Source organism: Protobothrops mucrosquamatus, unplaced genomic scaffold (assembly GCF_001527695.2).
Source record: "Protobothrops mucrosquamatus isolate PMUCROS unplaced genomic scaffold, P.Mucros_1.0 scaffold1123, whole genome shotgun sequence".
NCBI lineage: Eukaryota > Metazoa > Chordata > Lepidosauria > Squamata > Viperidae > Protobothrops > Protobothrops mucrosquamatus.
This window is the reverse complement of record NW_015387341.1, coordinates 300060-317649: the sequence shown is the minus strand read 5'-3', so window position 1 is coordinate 317649 and position 17590 is coordinate 300060. Positions and strand designations below refer to the sequence as shown.

The window sequence follows — 17590 nt, the reverse complement described above, 5'->3', positions numbered from 1 at the left end:
ATAACAATAAGGAAGAACAATAACAACATTAAAGGCTGGGCCTCTCCTCCCCCTCCCCCCCCCCAGTAAAAGGGCTGCCAGGCTCCCCGTTGAAGGCAGAGCCCTCCCAGCTGAGAGGGAAGCAGAAGGGGGGGGGTGAGCCCTCCCCGCTTTTGGCCTTGGGGGACAAGCAGGTTTTGGGGCTGCCCCAGGCTCTGCGGGGTGGGTGGGGGTGCTCAGCCTTGCTCTGCCCCTTTGGAGGGTCCTGCCTGTCCCGCTCCAACCAGGGGGCCTGGGCAGTTCCCCCTGGGCAGTGATGCTGGCAGGGACTTCCCCTCTGAGCCCAGGGCTTGCGGGGTGGGCATTCCCAACTAAGCCACCTAGTCTGTGCTTTCTCACCCCGTCCGTCGTCCGTCCGGCAGAGAGCATGAAGGCCTTTCTGAGGAGCTCCGATGGCATCTTGGCACTCAGGCCAAAGATAACCACGATAGGAAAGCACGATGATTCGGACATCGTTCTTAAGGTAAAAGCACAAGCGTTCCAGGTAGGACATTCGTCCTTGCGTGTCACCCCTGGTGGGGCGCTCGAGGCTTCCCTCCCCCACACCTCTCCCACTCCATTGAATCTGTCTTTCTGCTGCCTCACAGCGGAAGTGAGGTGTTAAGCCAGTCAGAGCTTTGGTTTTGGATGTGTGGGAAACCGCCCAAATCTTCTTAGTGAGGAGAGAGAAAAAGACGCTGGGAAAACACTTCTTCCCCCTTTTGACCCTGCCTCTCTTGGGACGGTGTTGCCTTTCGTTTGTGCTCCGGATGCTGTGCAGTTAAATTAAAAGGCTCCCCTTCAGTCTCCAGGGTTGGAAGACCACCACGCTGCCCTCGAGTTCAGCGACGCCGAGCACAGCTTTGTTCTGCGGGACTTCAACACCGGCAGTGGCTCCTTTGTGAACGACTGCCAGATCCAGAATGTGGCCGTGAAGGTGGGCCCGGGGGACCTGCTGCGCTTCGGCTCCGCTGGGCCGACCTTCGAGCTGGTGCTGGACCATCCAGCTCAGGTAAAGAAGGTGCTGGCGATGGGGACAGCCAGAGAAGCTGCTCCCCTCCCCATCTGAGAGTCCTCTTGGGCCCTGACTGCTGTTAAAAGGAAGCTGCTTGACCCAAGCAAGGGATCGCAATCACACACACCACGTCTGGCATGGCGATTTCCGGGGCTTATGGGAGCTGAAGTCCCTGGCATTCTTACCCTGCTATGATAGCCACTGTCCTCTCTCCCCATGGGGTCAACTCCCCCAGTGACCCCCCTGCCTGTTTGACGGGATGAAGGCCATCTATTGATTTATATTTCTTATTTCTTAACTGACCCTCTCTCTCTCTCTCTCTTGGTTGTGGGTGGTAAGCGTTGTGTGTAATCAGCTCAAACTCCCACGGAGCATGAGGTGAACCAACTAAGGTTTGCAGTGTCTCCCCCCCCCACTTCTCTGGGAAAGGCTCCGGGGACAGACGAGATTCCTGCACGTCCTCCAGCAGGTGCCGTGTCCTCCAGTGAATCGGCGCATTGCCTGGCCGGGCCAAATCCAGATGGTGACAGAGGCAGCTCCCCTTCCTTTGGCAGCTGCTGCTCCCCAGTTTCCGTGGCTGCCCTCTCCGCAGTCCTCGCCCGCCAGCCCCAGCTGGCCCTACGCAGCAAGCGGGGCCTCGCCCCGTCCCCCCCTCCGAAAGAGGCTTCCCGGGAGCGCCTGGGGCAGGACCGTCTCCTCCTCTGCCTTCCCTCCTGAGCCTTCCAGCTGGCCTCCAGCCACCCTCACAGGTACGGCTCTCCAGAAGGCAGAAACTGGGCCTGGAGCTGAGCTTCACTCTGTCGTTCCTTCAAAGATCGCAATGTTGGGGGGGGGGGAGGAAGAGAGGCCCCGCATCCCTCTCCATGGGCTGCTGCCCGCTTCTTTTCTGTTCCCTTCCAGGCAACGGAGCCCTCCCTGCCCCTCTGGCCATCAGCCACGCGGGGGACGCGCTTCTGAAAGAGAAGGTGAGCGAGGCCCCCTGCTTTTTACGCCCTTCTCCAGTGTGGGGGCTTCCCGGGAGCCCCGAAGGCCCTCCTGGGCAAGGCCGCCCTGGTTCTCCCTCCGGACAGGCCCCAAAGTCTCTCGGCACCAAAGCTGAGTTGCGGGAAGCAAGCACAACGATGGCCGCTTGAGACCATCAGCCTCAAATATTCTCATTAAGAAAAATAAAAATCTTGCCCGGGAATCAAAACCACAGGAAAGATTGATGGACTTGAAAAGGAAGATTTTAGCCCAGGCAAGAACTTGCGGTCAGAGAGAGGGAAAGAGACGGCTTCGCAAAGCTGTTTGTGGGTACCCACCATGAGGAAGAGTATCAGTGGGGCCAGATAAATCATCCAGGAGGGAAGAGCAGCCCTTTCCGAAGTGGAACAGATGAAAGTGTAAAAAAAAACAACAACAACCAGGCGAGGGAGGGAGGGAGGGAGGAGGAAGAGGAGGTGGTCACCTCCCAGGGAGATAGCCAGAAACAGCCTTTCCTTCCAGCAATCTCCTCCTCCACCCCCCACTCCCCCCACCCCCAAAGATTGAGCAATAAGGCTGGATGACCTCTCAGGGCCTCAGAGAAAGCTGGCTGGCCATTGGAGTTAGGGAACTGACCACCGGTCAATTCATGGAAGGATATAGCAGGAGAAGAAGAATAGGACAACGGCCCTTTCCTTCTCTTGTTTCATCCACTTATTTCCTTGTGCAGGAAGAGACCATTTTGAGGCTGGGGGACGAAATCAACCGCTTGTCCGCCTTAGAAAGCGAGTGCGGCCGCAAGGACACGCTGATCGCAGAACTGCAGCACGAGATTTTGGCCATGAACGAGAAGGTGGTGGCAACCCTGGCCAAGAAGGACACCGAGTTCCATCAGAAGCTGGCCAGCCTCGACAGAGATGCCGAAGCCAAGGCCGAAGAGATCAGGAGGCTGAAGGAGCAGGTGTGTGTGTGTGTGTGTGTTGGGGGGGTGCGGCGAGGGTGCTGCTCTCTGCACGCGTGTGTGCTCACCTCCGTGTTTCCCGCTCTTGTGTTTTTCTTCCCAGGTCAGCAGTTTGCAGAAAGACACCAGCGAAGTCCTGTATCACTCCCTCTCGGACCGCGACCTGCAAATTGCCCACTGGAAGCAGGAGAACGAGGCGCTGAAGAAGAGCTACGCCCTCACCACAGGTGCAGACACCCTCTTGTTCCCTTCCTTTCCTCCTCCCAGAAGCTCAGAGGAGGCACCTGACCGGCCGGTGAACGGGCCCTCTCCTGTCTTCCGGAAAACAGGAGGAAAATGTTCCTTCCTTCCTTCCTTCCTTCCTTTCTTCCTTCCTTCCTTCCTTCCTTCCTTCCTTCCTTCCTTCCTTCCTTCCTTCCTTCCTTCATGGCGTTTATACAGCCGTCTATCTCACCAAGGTGGCCCTGGGCATAGAAAGCAGGCATCAGGAAAGGCGCCATGGTAAAAAACAAGATTACTTGAAAACCCTCTGGGATATTACATCCAGCCTGGCCGCCTCACCTCACAGCGGGTGCCGGGTGTAAATCCTCCACAGAGGGGACCCACTGCCTACGCCTTCCCCTGTGGGCATGTTGTGATGTCAGTGATGTGGCCTAAAATTGGAGCCCCTCCCCGTGAAGAAGGGGCTTATCTTCCCAGAACAGTGCTGGGTTAAAGAAGTGGGGGGGGGAGAGGCAGTGTGGTGCAGCGGTGAAGGCATCAGGCTAGACACTGGGAGACGGTGAGTTCTAGTCCCCGCCCTAGCCACAAAGCCAACTGGGTGACCTTGGGCCAGTCGCTCCCTCTCAGCCCCAGGAAGGAGGCAATGGCAAACCACTTCTGCACAGCCTTGCCAAGGAGACGGGTGCAGGAGGCAGCCTCGGAGAAGCAGAGGAGACTGAATGGAAGGAAAAAGAAAGGAGGGTGGGGCCCCTGCATGTAGCCAAAGAGTATTCTGATTGCATCTAGGCTTCCTCACAGAGGCTGCCTTTTTCCTTCCTGCTTTGCTTGACAACCCTTTCCACCCCACACACACACACACTTCCTCCTTTTGCCGAGTTCACCTCTTCTCCCCACCCCACCCCACCCCCTTAGCTCCCCACAGCTGGAGGCAGCTGAGCTGATGGCTTCGGGTTTCCTTTGCTGCTCCCTGCAGGGCTGGTGACCAGTTTGCAGAAGGACGTGGTCTCCAAGGAGCAGCGCATCCAGCAGTTAAAAGCGGACACCGAGAAGCTGAGGCAGGAGAGCCGGGAGAAGGACAGCCAGCTCGCCTATATTTCTGCCCAGGTCAGCCCCCCTCCTCCTCCTCCTCCTCCTCCTCCTCCGGGGTTTCTCTGTAGGTCCGGTTGGGTTTCCTTCCTTTCTCCCGCTGTGATGGCTGATGTCTGTGTCCCCTTCTGGAACAGCTGCCCTTCTCTGTGGGCTCCCCCCCCACCCTGCCCAGGGGCCCTTGGGGGGCAGTGTTGCTGCTGGTCAGACCTCTCTGGTCAATCAGATGCTGCAGGCAGGTCCAATCTGCTTGGGGGGGAGGGATTATTGGGGGGGGGCCTGTCCTCTTGCCCTGCTGAGGCCTTCCCTTCCGGCCTCTCTCTCCCCTCCCATCTCCTCTTTCTTCATCCGGGTTTCCTCCCGCGTTTCCCTTTTCCAAGGAATAAATTCTAAGGGCCATCGGCAAGCTCATTTTACTTTTCCAGCCGTTGAAGTTCTGGAAAGGATTATTTTGCTGTCCAGCATAGGGAATAAAAATACAGGTCAGAGACACGGGCATCATAAAGCATGTCAGGGGATTTGCAGAAAACCAATTTAGTAAGGATATGGAGATAACTAAATCTTTTCTAGGGAAACAGCCAATTTTAACTTCAGCCTCGGATTAGCAAATAAGTAGGATTTAAGAGTAAGCTGCAGCAGTTTGGAGGTAAACTTTGTACAAAAACTATTTACGCATTTGTAACGTTATGAGTTGCCTTAGGCCTTCTTTGGTTCTGTTTTAATCAGAGTTCCCTTACATTTGTTTAATGATCTAATTATTTGCAGCGTCATGCTCTCTTCTTTATTTTCCTTTTTAAAACTTTTATTATGATGGAAGTTATGCAAAAATGATTCCTAAGAACCACAGGTGCCTGCATCTTCCGAGGGCACAAAAGGCGAAGTTTTTCTGGCTCTGTGAAAGCCGTGGCTGAAACCCCGACCGACCGGCTGCCGTCTGGGCCCTGGGGGGGGGGACGGGCAGTTGCCTCAAAGGCTCTAGGCGTGAAATAGTCCCTCAGGGACATTTTTAAAAATGGGTGCGCCGGCAGTTATCAGTTGCCTTTGCTAATGTTTGTCGTGGGACGTGCCAAATTGCACGGAGTGTGTACCCAGAGCTAGAAAATCGATTGGGGACCTGCTAGCTTTATTTACAGGGCTGTTTAATAGAAGAATTAAAGCCAGACCTTAGCCAGGTTAGCACCTGGGCAGACAAAGGAGTCTTTGATAGATCAAAGAGGAGAACTTCCTCTTGAAAGCTGCAGGGTTATTTATGATCCCACGGATGGCCCACGAAACCCCTGATCTCCCTGAAGGATTTGGGAATGAAAAGGAGAGCAGGAGGGCTAAAGAAGAGGCGGAAGGGAAGTCGAGAGGAGCAGAGGCCGGCCCAGGAGCCTTCGCAAAGGGCCCCCACTGATAAGAGCCCCCTAACCCTGCGGGGTCTTCAGGGCATGGGGGTCCCTGGTGACTTTGGCCTAATGCTTCTGGCTGGGTCAGTCAGCAGCCTCCTTTCCACCCCTCCAGCCTTAGTCTCTAGAGATTGGCCTTTAGGGGGGGAGGGATTGGGGTGGCTGGATTTTCATGTGTGTGTGTGTGTGTGTGTGTGTGTGTGTGTGTTCCTGGGCCAGGCCTTCCCCGCTGGCTGACGGCGTCTCCCTCCCCTGCCCTTCTTTCCAGTGCTCTAGAATTAAAGTGGAGACCAAGCGGGAACTCAGGGACAGGGACCTCAGTGCCCATCAGAGCGTGAGTCGGCCCCCCCCCGTCTGTTCTTCCAAAAGCCCCTCCGCAGAGAGGGAGGCTCTGTAGAGTAGACCCCCCCCGCCCCCCCCCCCCCAGGTATTCGATGCCCTTTTCGGATTCCTCTTCTCCAGCCGGCTGCTTCTTCCAGGGCTCCTTCCTCAGCCCAGAAGGGCTCCTGATTAACAGGCCGGCAGCCCTGGGTGGGGGGGGGGTGTCCCCCCTCCAGGCAGGCCTTCTTGTCCTCAGGCCTCTGAGGCAGAAATTGGGTCTCAACTAACTGACTAACTAACCTCCATTGTTTTTTTATCGGCACGAAGGTGGAAACCGTTGGCTTTGGGCTTCTGTAGCCTTCTCGTTTTGCCTCCTCCCCTAGGAAGGCTCCCCCTGCCCTCCTCACACACTAACCGGGCCCCTCGGTCGTCAGAGCCAGCGGGGTCCCCAGCCCCTCATCCCCTCTCCCGGTGCCTTTGCAGCGGATCGCGGAGCTGGAGCTGCAGGCCGGCCAGTCCAAGGAGGAGATCAGAAAACGCTGCGCAGAGCAGGAGACCTTGACCCGGAGGCTGGCGGAGGCCACCCAGGTGAGTGGGCAGGGCGGCCCTGGCCCCCGGGGGCACAGCTGGGCCCGGGGGTCCCGCTCTGCATGGCCTCACTCTTCCCGCCTGCCCCGGTTCCAGGCCGAAGGGCAGCTGAAGCAAGAGACACAGAGGCGAGGCCAGCAGGTGCAGGAGCTGGGCCGCCGAGAGCGCCTCCTGCGGGCGGAGATGGAGCAGGCAGCCGCTCAGGTAGGCCAGGTGCTCCCCCCTCCCCTCCCCCACCCACCGGGGGGTCTTCCCCAGGGCACAAGGAGTCCCTTGCCCCTCTGCCTTGTCTCCCCCCTCCTTCCTTGGGGCAGGGGAGTGTGTGTGGGGGGAGTGGGGGGCGTGTCTCCTCCTGCCCTTGAACTTTGCTGCCCCCAGGCGCAGCGTTTCCGGGACCAGGTCGTGAGGGCCCTCTTCCCCGAACTTCCCGAGAAACCCCTAACCAATGAGCAGGTAACAGCCTCAGGATGGGGGGGGGCACCCCTGTTTGGTCCGTCTCCCCATAAGTGGCTAGGCCAGGAGGGCAGAGGGCCGACTCGACGCTCAGGGGAAACGGTGGGAAGGTCAGAGAGGCACCACCGCCCGCTCTTTCGGCAGACCAGCTTTTTCTGTCCCCCCCCCCCAGATTGTGGAGGAAATCCGGCAGGTGCAGGAGGGCAGGCAGGGCTCTGAGCAGAAGGAGGCCGGGCTGCAGAAGGAAATGCAGATCCAGGCCCTGGAAATGGAGAAGCTCTCCTCCAACCTGGCCCTGCTGAAGAAGTCGCTGGATGGATTTCAGGTCTCCCCCCCCCCCCCAGAATACCTGCCCTGCTGAGCCTGGGGGTGGGGGTGGAGCCTTATTTTGCCCAGGTGCCCAAATGAGGGGCCACTCCCCTTCCTGTCCTTTGCAGGAAGCAGGATTTTAGCCTCCCTTGGCCTGGGGGGGGGAGTCTCCTCCCCAGAAATCCTCCTGAGCACAGGCCTGTTCAGACCGTCTCCCCCCCCCCCCCTTCTCTTCCCCAGGAGTTCCTGAAGACCTCTTTCTCTGCCCAGAGCCTGAAGGGGGCCATCACCCGCCTGCAGAGCCTGCCCCTCCCGGCCCCCCTGGCCTCAGGGATCCAGGCCTCTCTAGCCCGCATCCTCTACGGCGTGCTGGGCTGGGTGGAGGCGCTGGAGTCTCTGCTCAGGAACATGGGCGTGGACACCCCGGCTGGCGACCCAGGTCCGTCTTCTCCTCCCTTCCGGCTGAGCTGCCCTGCTGAAAGGCCACCCAGCCTGCGGAGAGCCAGGGTCCCCCAGAGCTGGGCAGGGAGGGGTTGCCTTGGTGGGGGGCAGGCAGGGCCAAGCGTGAAAGCCTTTCTCCCCCCCCCCCAGAAACCCAAGCAGAAGCCAGGCTGGGTCGGGGCTGGGCATCCAAGGGGAGACTCCGGTCTGTTTGGGGCCTTCTTTTGGGGGGAAGTATGCATGCCCTGGTCCCCCTTTTGCCCCCTCTTGGTTCTTCCAGCCTCTGAAAGCCCAGCAAAAGTCTGGATTGTAGTGGTAGATTTCTACATTGACCAGGAATGGAGTAGCGCCCCCCCCGCCCCCCACCCCCACCCTTGGCATTCTTGTATTGGCCTGAACGTGGCTGAAGGGGGCAGGGGTGAACCTAAAGGGAAGTCCTTGAATATTATCTGGAATCAAATTGCATTTAAGACAGTCTCTCCCAAGCTGGGCCTCTTGCAGACGTGGAGACTTCAACTCCCAGAGTCCTTGGCAGGGACCCTGCTTGCTCAGGACTCCTCCAGTCTCAGGATGCTCCCCCCCAGCTGAGCAAACGGTCCTCGGGGACCCTCTGTGGATGCCAGGCCTAAGCTCCGCTCTCCCTTCTGCCAGGAATGGCCTCCTACATGAAGCAGCTGCTGGACCAGCACCACAGCGTCACGGGGCAGGTCCAGGCCTTGCAGGTAACAGCTCCCCCTTTGGAGTAGAGCAGCTGCCGCTGTCTGGCTGACCCTCCGTGCCCACCGCTACCCTTCAGCCCCTCTTGAGGGTGCAGCTTCTCCCCTGCAGAACCAGCTGCGGAGGGCAGAAGAGTCCCAGCACTCCGCCCTGCGGGAGAGGCTGGAGGAGTTGGAGGAGCGGCTGGAGGGAGAGTTTCGGGCCAGAGAGAGGAAGATTCGGGAGGAAGAGAAGCAGCAGAAGGAGGTGAGCCGAAGGGCCCCCCCGTAAGGGCCCGGTTCTCCTCACGCCAGAAAGGGTGGGGGGGCTTCTGCCAGCCTCCGGCCCTCCTTTGAGGCACGCTCACTCACCGGAGAGGGTCCCTTTGCCCCCAGATCCTGGCCGGAAGGGCCGCCTTGGAAGAAGCCAAGTCCCAAGAAGCCCTGGAAGAGGAGAGGAAGAGGGGCCGCCTGTTGGAGGCTGAGCTGAAGGAACTCTCCCAGGTGGGTGCCAGGGCGGCCCCCTTCCTGCCCCCCATTGCTGCTGCCGGCCGGAGGCAGCGGGAGGCAGAGCGGGAGGCAGAGGCGGGGAGGGAGGATCACATGCCCCCGGGACACTTCCACCGTCATAAATGGGAGTCAGTTGCTCCAGAGCTTCTGGATATTGATCACGTGTGGCCACAGGAATGCTGCAATGGTCATAAGTGTGAAAAACGGTCCTAAGTCACTTTTTTCAGTGCCGTTGTAGCTTTGAGCAGTCACTAAACAAGCTGTTGTAAGTGGAGGACTACCTGTATTGTCTTCCTCTGGTTGCAAACGGGGGTGGGTGGGGGGAGCAGGCCGGGGCAGAGCCGTCCTCCAGAGGCAGCCCCTTCAGCAGCCGCAGGGGTGGGGGCGGTGGCCGTGGGTGGCTGCGTCCGGCTGCCCTGCGGGGCCCTGGGATGGGCCGCAGGTGGGTTTTCTCTGAGCGCCCCCCCCCCCCCCGCACTTAGTCGGACTTTTTGTAGTCTGCATTTTCCTTTCAGCGTTGAATGTCTTGCAGCAGATTTTTAAACTTCAAGGCCAGCCGGCCAAGAGGGCAGCCTGGCCCTCCCCCGCTCACCTCCCCGTCCCCTCCCTGCCTTGCAGGTGATCGAAGGGAGAACGCACCTGGAGAGGGCTTTAAAGACCAGGGCGGAAGAGAGTCTGGGGGCTCTGGAGGATGCAAAGAGGGGAAAGGTAATTGGGGGCGGGGGGAGCCCGGCCTTCCTTCTTTGGGGGGCTTTTGGAGGGAGGGCAGGCCACGTCCAGCGGTGCCCCCCTGCCTCTCCCTTTGCCAGGCGGTGGCCGAAGAGAAGCTGTCGGCCCGGGAGAGGCGGCTGCAGGGCCTGGAGGCGGAGGCCGAGTCCCTGCGGCAGAAGCACCAGCAGGAGATCTTGGAGTACCAGGAGCAGGTCAAGCAGCACGCCAGGACCATCGTGGAGCTGGAGGAGAGGCTGGTCAGCGCGGCCCAGCAGGCGGAGGAGGACCGGGGGGTGTCCCGGCCGAGAGGTCAGTGCAGCGTGCGGAGTCTCCCAAGGCCACCCCGTGGCCCCCTGAGCTGGCCCGTGGCAGGAGGGGCCTCCCTGGGGTTTTCTGCACCTCTTTTGCACCGAAGCTCCCGGCCGCTGGGCCGACCTTCAGCCTGCTCCCGCTCCCCTTGTTCCCGCCACCAGAGCCACCCCGGGGGGAACGTGGGCCAAGGGGAAGGCAGGCGGTGAGCGCCTTCCGGGGAAGGCAGGCAAGGCGGATTCCGTGGCCGGAGACACCGCCGAGTGCAAAGGAGGGCCCTGCTTGCAGCCCTCTTCCCAGCCGCAGCGGGGGCGTGGGGGGTGGGGTGGGGTGGGGGAGTCGCCTCTTTGGGGCAAAGAGCCCTCCGGGGAATTTGGAAGTAATTCTAAAAAGACATTTTGTGGACTCCTGAACGTCTGGGAAGGGGCTTCTCTCGGGCTCACTCCCTTCTTCTTTGCGCTCGTCCCGATGCGGGAAATCAAACTGGTTTTTCTAAGAAACGTGCCGTAGCCCGGACTGCTTCCCGCATCCTCCCGCCACTTTTCCCCCCTCCAGAAACGAAGGAGGAGCCTTGCAGGCCCCCCCTGCTGCCTGCCTCCCCAGGGCTGAGCGTCATGGAGGAGTTTCAGGCTTTCCTGAAGTAAGTTTCCTTTGGGCGGATCGCCCAGCAAAGCCGGAAGAAGGCTGAAGAAACCTTACGACGTCTCCAGCGGGGGTCTCCGTCTTTCGCCCTTCCCAGGGGGGAGCTGGCGGCCGCCAAGCAGGAGATCCAGGCCAACCAGGCTGTCATCGCGGAGCTGAAGAAGGAGCTTTGCCAGGCCAGGGCCACCATGTCCGACGTGATCGGTTTGTGACACGCGTGTCGCTTGGGGCACAGATGCTTAACGCCTTCCTCCAGCCGCTTCCTTTTCGTGCCTGTACACAGCTTGAATTTTCTATTAAAGTTCACGATGGGTCAATAACCCGGAAGGAAGGAAGGAAAAAGTTAGAAAGCTAAGAGAAGGGGGCAAAGAAAAAGAAAGGAAGGAAGGAAGGAAGGAGCAGTGCAGCAGAGCACAAAAAGAAGGATAAACTTCAACCTTTGGCTCTGTGTTTCTCAGCCATCTCCATAACAACCAACTCACGCTCAGCCTCAGAGCCTAAAGCCAAAGTTTCCTCTTATTCAGGAAGCTCAGAATCCCTTTCCAAGTAGAAACGGAACTAGACCAGTTCCTCTCTTCTCTAAGTAAGACAGCTCTGCCCGTCCCCTCCGACCCTCCGCTCCCCCATGGGGGGAATTGATGGGTTGCCTCTCTTTGCGGGGGGAAGGGGGGCACTCCAGATCAGAGCCCAGGGCAGCCGGGCCCAGAGCACGCCTGGGGCAAAAGGCTCCAGGAGGAGGGGTGGGGGATTGAGGGAGCCCCCCCCCTCTCCTCTCCTCCGCAGGGGAGCTGAGTGAGAAGCAGAAGGCGGAGCTGGAGGAGAAGCGGGGCCTCGTGCAGAGCCAGGCCCAGGAGCTCGGCCTCCTCCGGGAGAAGCTGGCGGAGACCTCCAGGCGGCTGGGCCAGAGGGAGAGCCACCTCCAAGCCACCACGGAGGAGTTGAGGTGAAGGGGCCTCCCCGAGAACGTAGCCCCCCCCCTCTGCTCCACAGGCCGAGTCAAGGGGGGGAGCCAGGCTCACTTAACAACCGTGTGGCTGATGTATCCATGGTGGCGAGAAAGGTCGTAAAATGGGTGCAAGCTCACTTAACACGTGTCTCACTTAGCAACATAAACTTTGGGCTCCATTGTGATCGTAAGTCGAGAACTCGCTGTACTGCTGAGCCCATTAGGTTCATGGGACGGAATTGGGAATGGCCACGGTGTGTGTGCGTGTGTGTGTGTCCCCCTCCCCCCCGTGTCTCCTCTGCTCCCATCGTTCCCGCCTTTGCTGCAGGAAGGCCAGGGAGAAGGTGAAGGAGCTGCTGGCGCAGGAGGCGAAGGCCGGGGAGCCGGCCAGGGTTCTGCAGCACAAGGGCGTGCAGACGGTGGGGGCCCTGCAGGACGAGACCCCCCCTGCTGTAAAGGCAAGTGGGGGGCCGACGGGAGCCCTCTGGGGGCTGGGGAGGGCCTGCCGGGGTCCCTGCCCAGAGGGGGCTGCGCAGAAGGATGCCCGCGTCTCGCTCTCCGTAAGCAGTCAATGTTTTTATCACACCTCTCTGCCAGTCTGAAGTTTTGTCATTCCTAACTGTGGCTCTAATTGCCCAGGAAGGGCTGGCACGGCAGCTTGCGGGAGGGAACAGCCACCTGGGCCTGCTCCTTCTGCCTGCCAGCCAGGTTGGGAGGGATCCTGGGCCCTGCCAGGTGGTCAGAGCTGGGAGGGTTGAGGGGGACGGGGTAGGGCTGCTCCTGAGCCTCCGCGCCCTTTGGGGAGCGTGGCTCCCACTGGCCAGGGGCGATGGCTGGGCTGCTGATGATTATGAAGTAGTCCAGCAGTTTGGGAGTACAGTGCCCATCCTCCTGGCCTTGCGGGTTGGCGGCGAGGGGCCTTGGAGCTGCCTGAAGCGCTGGTCCCCAGCCAGGGTGACCTCAGATGACCTCTGGGAAGGAGGGAGGCAGAAGAGACGGGAAGAGAGGCCGGCCCACCGGCTGGGGAGCTGCAGGAGCCCTCGGCCCAAGGTTCCCCCCCCCTCGTGCCCTCTGGCTCCAACAGGGAGTGCTGAGTGCCAGGGGGTGTCTCTGCGCTTCCAGGAGCCCCCCCTCTTGTGCCTGGCCGACCTGGGCGCCAGGTGCAAAGGCTCCCGCCACGAGGAGGTCATCCACCGCCAGAAAGGGGCCCTGGCCGAGCTGCGCAAGAAGCTCCGGAAGCTGGAGAAGGGTGAGTCGGGGGCTCGGCTGGGGCCTGAGGGGAGCTCCCGTTTGCTCCCCCGTTTTGAGACCCGGCCGAGGACAGGAGGAGAGGGCCCCCCTCGTGTGTCAGGGTGGGGGTGGTGGGGGCGGAATGGCCAGGAAGGAGCTGCCTTTGGGTCCAGACCGGGGCTCTCCAAGCGTGGCCATTTCAAGACTTTGGCCACTTCAACTCCCAGAGCTGCTCAGCCAGCTTAGTCTTAAAAGTGGCCACGGTTGGAGAGCCCCGGCCTAAACTTAAGTGGTCAGTGAGGGACCACTTGCTCTGGGTGGCCGCTTGGCCTCCGGCATTCGGGGTCCCCCCCCAGCACAGCGCTTCCTTGGGTTCTTCTGGTCCGAATGGATCCTGTCTTTTTCAAGAGCTAAGAACTTGAGAGCTCCGATCCTGACCCCAAAGTGCCTTCAGACACGGTGGAGGGACTCGGTCCGGCTCGCCTGGCCTTGAACGGGGCCACGTCTTTCCCCCCTGCAGAGGCGAAGAAGTCGGAGCCGCTTCTGGTTGTCCGGAAAGGGCCGGCAGAGAAGCCAGAGCAGGCGAAGGGAAAGGACCCCACCACGGTGCTGACGGTGGCAGTGGATGCCCACCAGGTAATCTGAGCTCTGGGGGGCGGCCAGGGCAGAGGGGCCAGGCAGGCTCCAGGCGCGAGTCCCCGCAGGGGCTTCAGAAGCTCTCACTGCCTTTCCCCCCTCGGAGCCTCCAGCTGGGCCCTCCGGCATCGACCCCAACGTGGCCACGGAGAGGACTGCAAGGCTGCAGATGGCGGAGGCGCTGGACCTCAGCGAGCACCTGGTAGGGGAGGCTGCTGGCTTTCACGTGGGGAGACCCACCCCCCTCCCCCGAGTCATGGCTCCCTCTCACCTGTCCAGGCTTCGGGAGGAGTGACAGCCTGACCTTAGCCTGGGGCAGGACCCGAGAGGCGGAGAATGGGCCGAGTGTTGGTCTCAGCCAGCCGGGGAGGGAGATGGGCAGCAAGCAGACGGGCCTGGGGGACGGTTCTTCTGCTCTGGGTGCAGGGAAGGGGTCTGCCTGGGCTCCTCCACACGTCCAACCCTCCGGCTGGGCCTTCCCAGGGCAAAGGACTCACCGTGCCCCCCCCTCCATTCCCTCCCGCCCCCCCTCCCCCAGTACCTCAGCCTTGTTCGGGGCCTCTCCGGCCTGATGGACGTGGAGCAGCTGATGGGCCTGCGGACCCTCAAGCACCTGCCCCAGGCCGAAAGGGAGAAGGTGGGCCTGCTGCGCCAGAAGGACCTGGAGCTGCTGCTGGACAGGATCGGCAAGCTGAAGACCCGCCTGGAGAGGAAGGAGTCCCTGCTGAAGGAGTACGAGGGGGACGCCGGGCACCTCAGGTACCACCGCCAGCCCCGGGCGGTGGGGAGGGGGAGCCGTGCCCAGGCGGAGGAGGAGGAGGCAGGGGGTCGCTTAGCCAGGAGGGGCCGGGAGGGTGCCGAGGAGCCCAGGGCTTGGGAGAAGGGGGTCTGCAGCCCAGGCAAATTCCCTGGCCCTGTGCAGGAGCAACAGGCACAGCCTGCAGGCCTGCCAGTCGGAGGCGGCCAAGCTGGCCGACCAGGTCCACAGGGACGCGGAGGAGAAGGCGCTGCTGAAGGAGGCGCTGGAGAGGACGCGGCTGCAGCTGAGCAAAGAGAAGAGGCTGAACAAGGCCCTCAAGAAGCCCAAGGTAGGGGCCACCCGGGACCGGCGGAGGCGACAATAAAGCGGCCCTGTGGCATCCGACCGGGGCTGCGTGCCAGTGTCGTGCCAGCCTCTCCCTGGGAAGGACTGGGCAGAGGGGCTCATTGTGGGCAGCAGACTGGAAGGGAAGCAGCCATTGCAGGATGAATTTCTCTGCCTGAGAGGCCAGGCCTTTGATCCTCCTGTGGGGCGGCCGGGTGGGGCAGGGGGATAGGATGCCAGCTGGTGGCTCTCCCCCCACCCCAAGCTCTCCCCCTGCGATTCTTAGCTTCTGGCGGTCCCGTTTCTGGACCAGCTCTCTGCTTCCCACCTGGTCTTGGCCACAGGCACAGGGCAAGCCGCCACAGGGCTAGGGGCGGCAGGGACCACCCGAAACGGGAGGCAGAAGAAGAGCCCTCATCCCACAGTTGGTGCCCAAAACAGCTTCCGACCACCTGCGATGGGCGTGACGTCTCCAGAGGTCTGGCTTGGCCTTCACTGGTCTGGGGTGACCCAGGCCCTGCTTGGCTGGTACACACAGCACCCAGCGCCTGGGCCCAGAAACATGGGAGGCACCAACCGCAAACCACAGCATAGCCAGGTGGGAGGTGGGAATGCAGGCATGTTGGTTAAATGGAATTTTCCTCCAATGGGATTTTCCCATGCATTTTACCCATCACTGGGTTAGGGTTAGGGCGAGTGTTAGGGTGGGTGTAATAGTGAGTGTGGCGATGTCCATTTTGCTCTAGGAGTTCATGGTGACCTAACCCTAACCCTAAACTTCAGACCATCAGGGACCCTCTTCCCCCGAATAGGGACCCCCAGCTCAGGCCTGGGGAGAGGGCCGAAGCTGCCCAGATGCCTGATGTGTGGCTGCCACTGGAGGTGGAGACGTTTTGAGGGGAGGGTTGTCCCTACAGGAGCTTTGGAAGTTGGAGGGGGGCTGAAAGGGAGATGGGTCTCCCCAGAGACCAGACATAGAAAGGGGGGGGGAAACCCTCCTCTTCCAACCCTTCGGCAGGACAGGGGAATAAACTGTTGCAGATGCCACGTTGTCACTGTTTGAAATGCCTGGGTCGCCCCGCGTGTCCTTACGCCCTCCCCTCCCTGCCTTTTGTAGACGCCAGCCCCACGGAAGCCGCCCTCCGAAAGTCCGAAGGCAGCCGAGGGGCCGAGGGAGGCCGGCAGACCCCGAGTGTCTTGCGGCGGCTGGGCTTAGGCTGCCCCCTTCCCGGAGTGCTGTGGGGTAGGAACCGTCCTGCCGCTGTAAATAGGAGAAACGGTGCAAAAACGATGTGTTTTATAAAGACGTGTAGGCGCCTCGTCCGGACAGCTGGTGGCCTCTCTGGACAGGCCGAGTGCCTCGACTGTGAGAAAAGCACCCCGGAGGGAGGCCAGGACGGATAAACGCTCTGTAGCCCTGCCAACGGTGTCAGCTGGCGTCTTTGGGGAGAGAGGGGTGGGCTTCAGCCGGGCCTCGTTGCCACTGGGGAGGGGCTAGGGCTCGGGACAGTCATTCATAATGAACAAGTGGGGTCTGCGGGCTGTTTCATGGGGACTTTGGGGGTGACATGAGACTTGATACGTGCCATTTCACAGAGACATCCGTGAAGTTTTCTGGGTCCGAGGAGAGACGTTGCTTGTCTCCGCCTAGGATGTTTTTTTGACTTCCAGGTCTAAGCAACATCCACCTGCTCACTTTGGCCTTTCTGGCTGAACCAAGGTTTGCTAAGCCCTCACTTGGACACTTGGGGGGGGCATCCCTTTGTTTTAAAAATGGGGTGAAGGCCGAAATCCGGGAGCAGCAGGGACCCCGGGATGGCTGCGCTCGGTTCAGAGGTGGATTCCCAAGCAAACCAGGTCCCGGCCGTTGCAGTGGGGGCGCCCGGCAGACACGAGGCTGGCGGCAGGGGAGGATCCGGTAGGATGGTGGTGCCCGCTGCCAAGGAGTGGGGGTCGTCGGTGGGCAGCCCAGGCAGGTGGGTCAAGCAAGAGGGTCAAGGGAGGCTCTGCCACTGCAGCCCATCCCAGCGTCCCCCAGAGGGCCTGTCCGTCAGTCCGACTCTCCTCTCCGCACCAGCCATTAGCCCTCTGCGCCCGTCCGTGGGTCCCTCTGGAAGTGCCCTCTGAGGCAGTCTGCTGCCAGAAACCCACCCAGCCCAAGGCAAACCCGATCCGGGCAAAAAGGCTGGTCAGCTGGCAAGTTCTCCGGAGGGCGGAGAAGGAACATCTGCCCAACCTGCCCCAGGAGACGGGCCTTCCCAGAGAGCGGGCCTGGCCGCCCTGCGCCTTCCATGAAAGGACACCGGAGAAGTAAAGGGGGCCCCTTGTTCGGGTGGCAAAATTCCCCCCTCATGCACCCTTGGGGCCCCCTTGCTCTTCGCCAGGGGGTGCTTGGCACCCACAAGGACACGGCTTCTGGGCCGGCCCTGGAAGGGCTCCGCAGAGGCTTCTCGGTGGGAAAGAGGGAAGCCTTCAGTTAAAGATCCCAGGTGTTCATTTTGGGGTGAAATGCGAGCACCCACAAAGTATCTTCACTGAAGTAAAAAAAGGAAAAAGCAAATGGGTCCCGTTGTGATCTCTGTCACGGAACGGATCCCTCTTTCTTCTCTGCTCTCCCGGTTACTTCAGCATCCAGCTTAAAAACAAAATCTCAGGTATTGTTTTCCGTTCAAGGACATTTTCTCCAAGGAAGGTCTCGGGATCCTGTGGCTCAAAACAGCCGTTCTTCTCCGCCCCCCCCGCCCCCCCCGAATGTGGCAGCCAGCTCTCCAAGGTAAGAGAAACGGGGAGGGTGGGGGTTTTTTCTTTCCCCCCACTTATTTTTCCTTTTCACGGACAGCCGTCCAATGTGCTTAGGTGTAGCAGTCCAACCCTCTGGTCAAGCAGGAGAGCTTCTGCCATTCTGGACAAAAGGCTGTCCAGCCTCCTCTAGGGGGCTCCCCTGAGGGAGCAGCCTCAACCTCTGCGGGGAAGCCCCCTTCTGCTCTCCCCACCCACCCACCCACCCTCAGGAAATCCCCCCTCCTCCTCCTCCTCCTCCTCCTCCGTTCCAGGTTGCTTCC

General features: G+C 60.7%; 1 protein-coding gene across 1 annotated transcript; it reads left to right on the top strand.

The window, feature by feature from the left end:
- The first annotated feature begins 406 nt into the window (after positions 1-406).
- FHAD1 (forkhead associated phosphopeptide binding domain 1) lies at positions 407-16842 on the top strand. Its single transcript, XM_029284929.1, has 30 exons — positions 407-502; positions 824-1030; positions 1503-1782; positions 1934-1998; positions 2727-2957; positions 3061-3184; positions 4153-4283; positions 5922-5987; positions 6458-6562; positions 6659-6766; positions 6941-7015; positions 7188-7340; positions 7565-7763; positions 8046-8108; positions 8417-8487; positions 8594-8728; positions 8857-8964; positions 9589-9678; positions 9780-9990; positions 10546-10630; positions 10730-10836; positions 11416-11575; positions 11907-12036; positions 12701-12827; positions 13254-13444; positions 13551-13646; positions 13983-14203; positions 14367-14532; positions 14815-14952; positions 16606-16842. The coding sequence occupies exons 1-30, from the start codon at positions 407-409 to the stop codon at positions 16840-16842; spliced, it is 4176 nt and encodes a 1391-aa protein (XP_029140762.1).
- Positions 16843-17590: the final 748 nt, after the last annotated feature.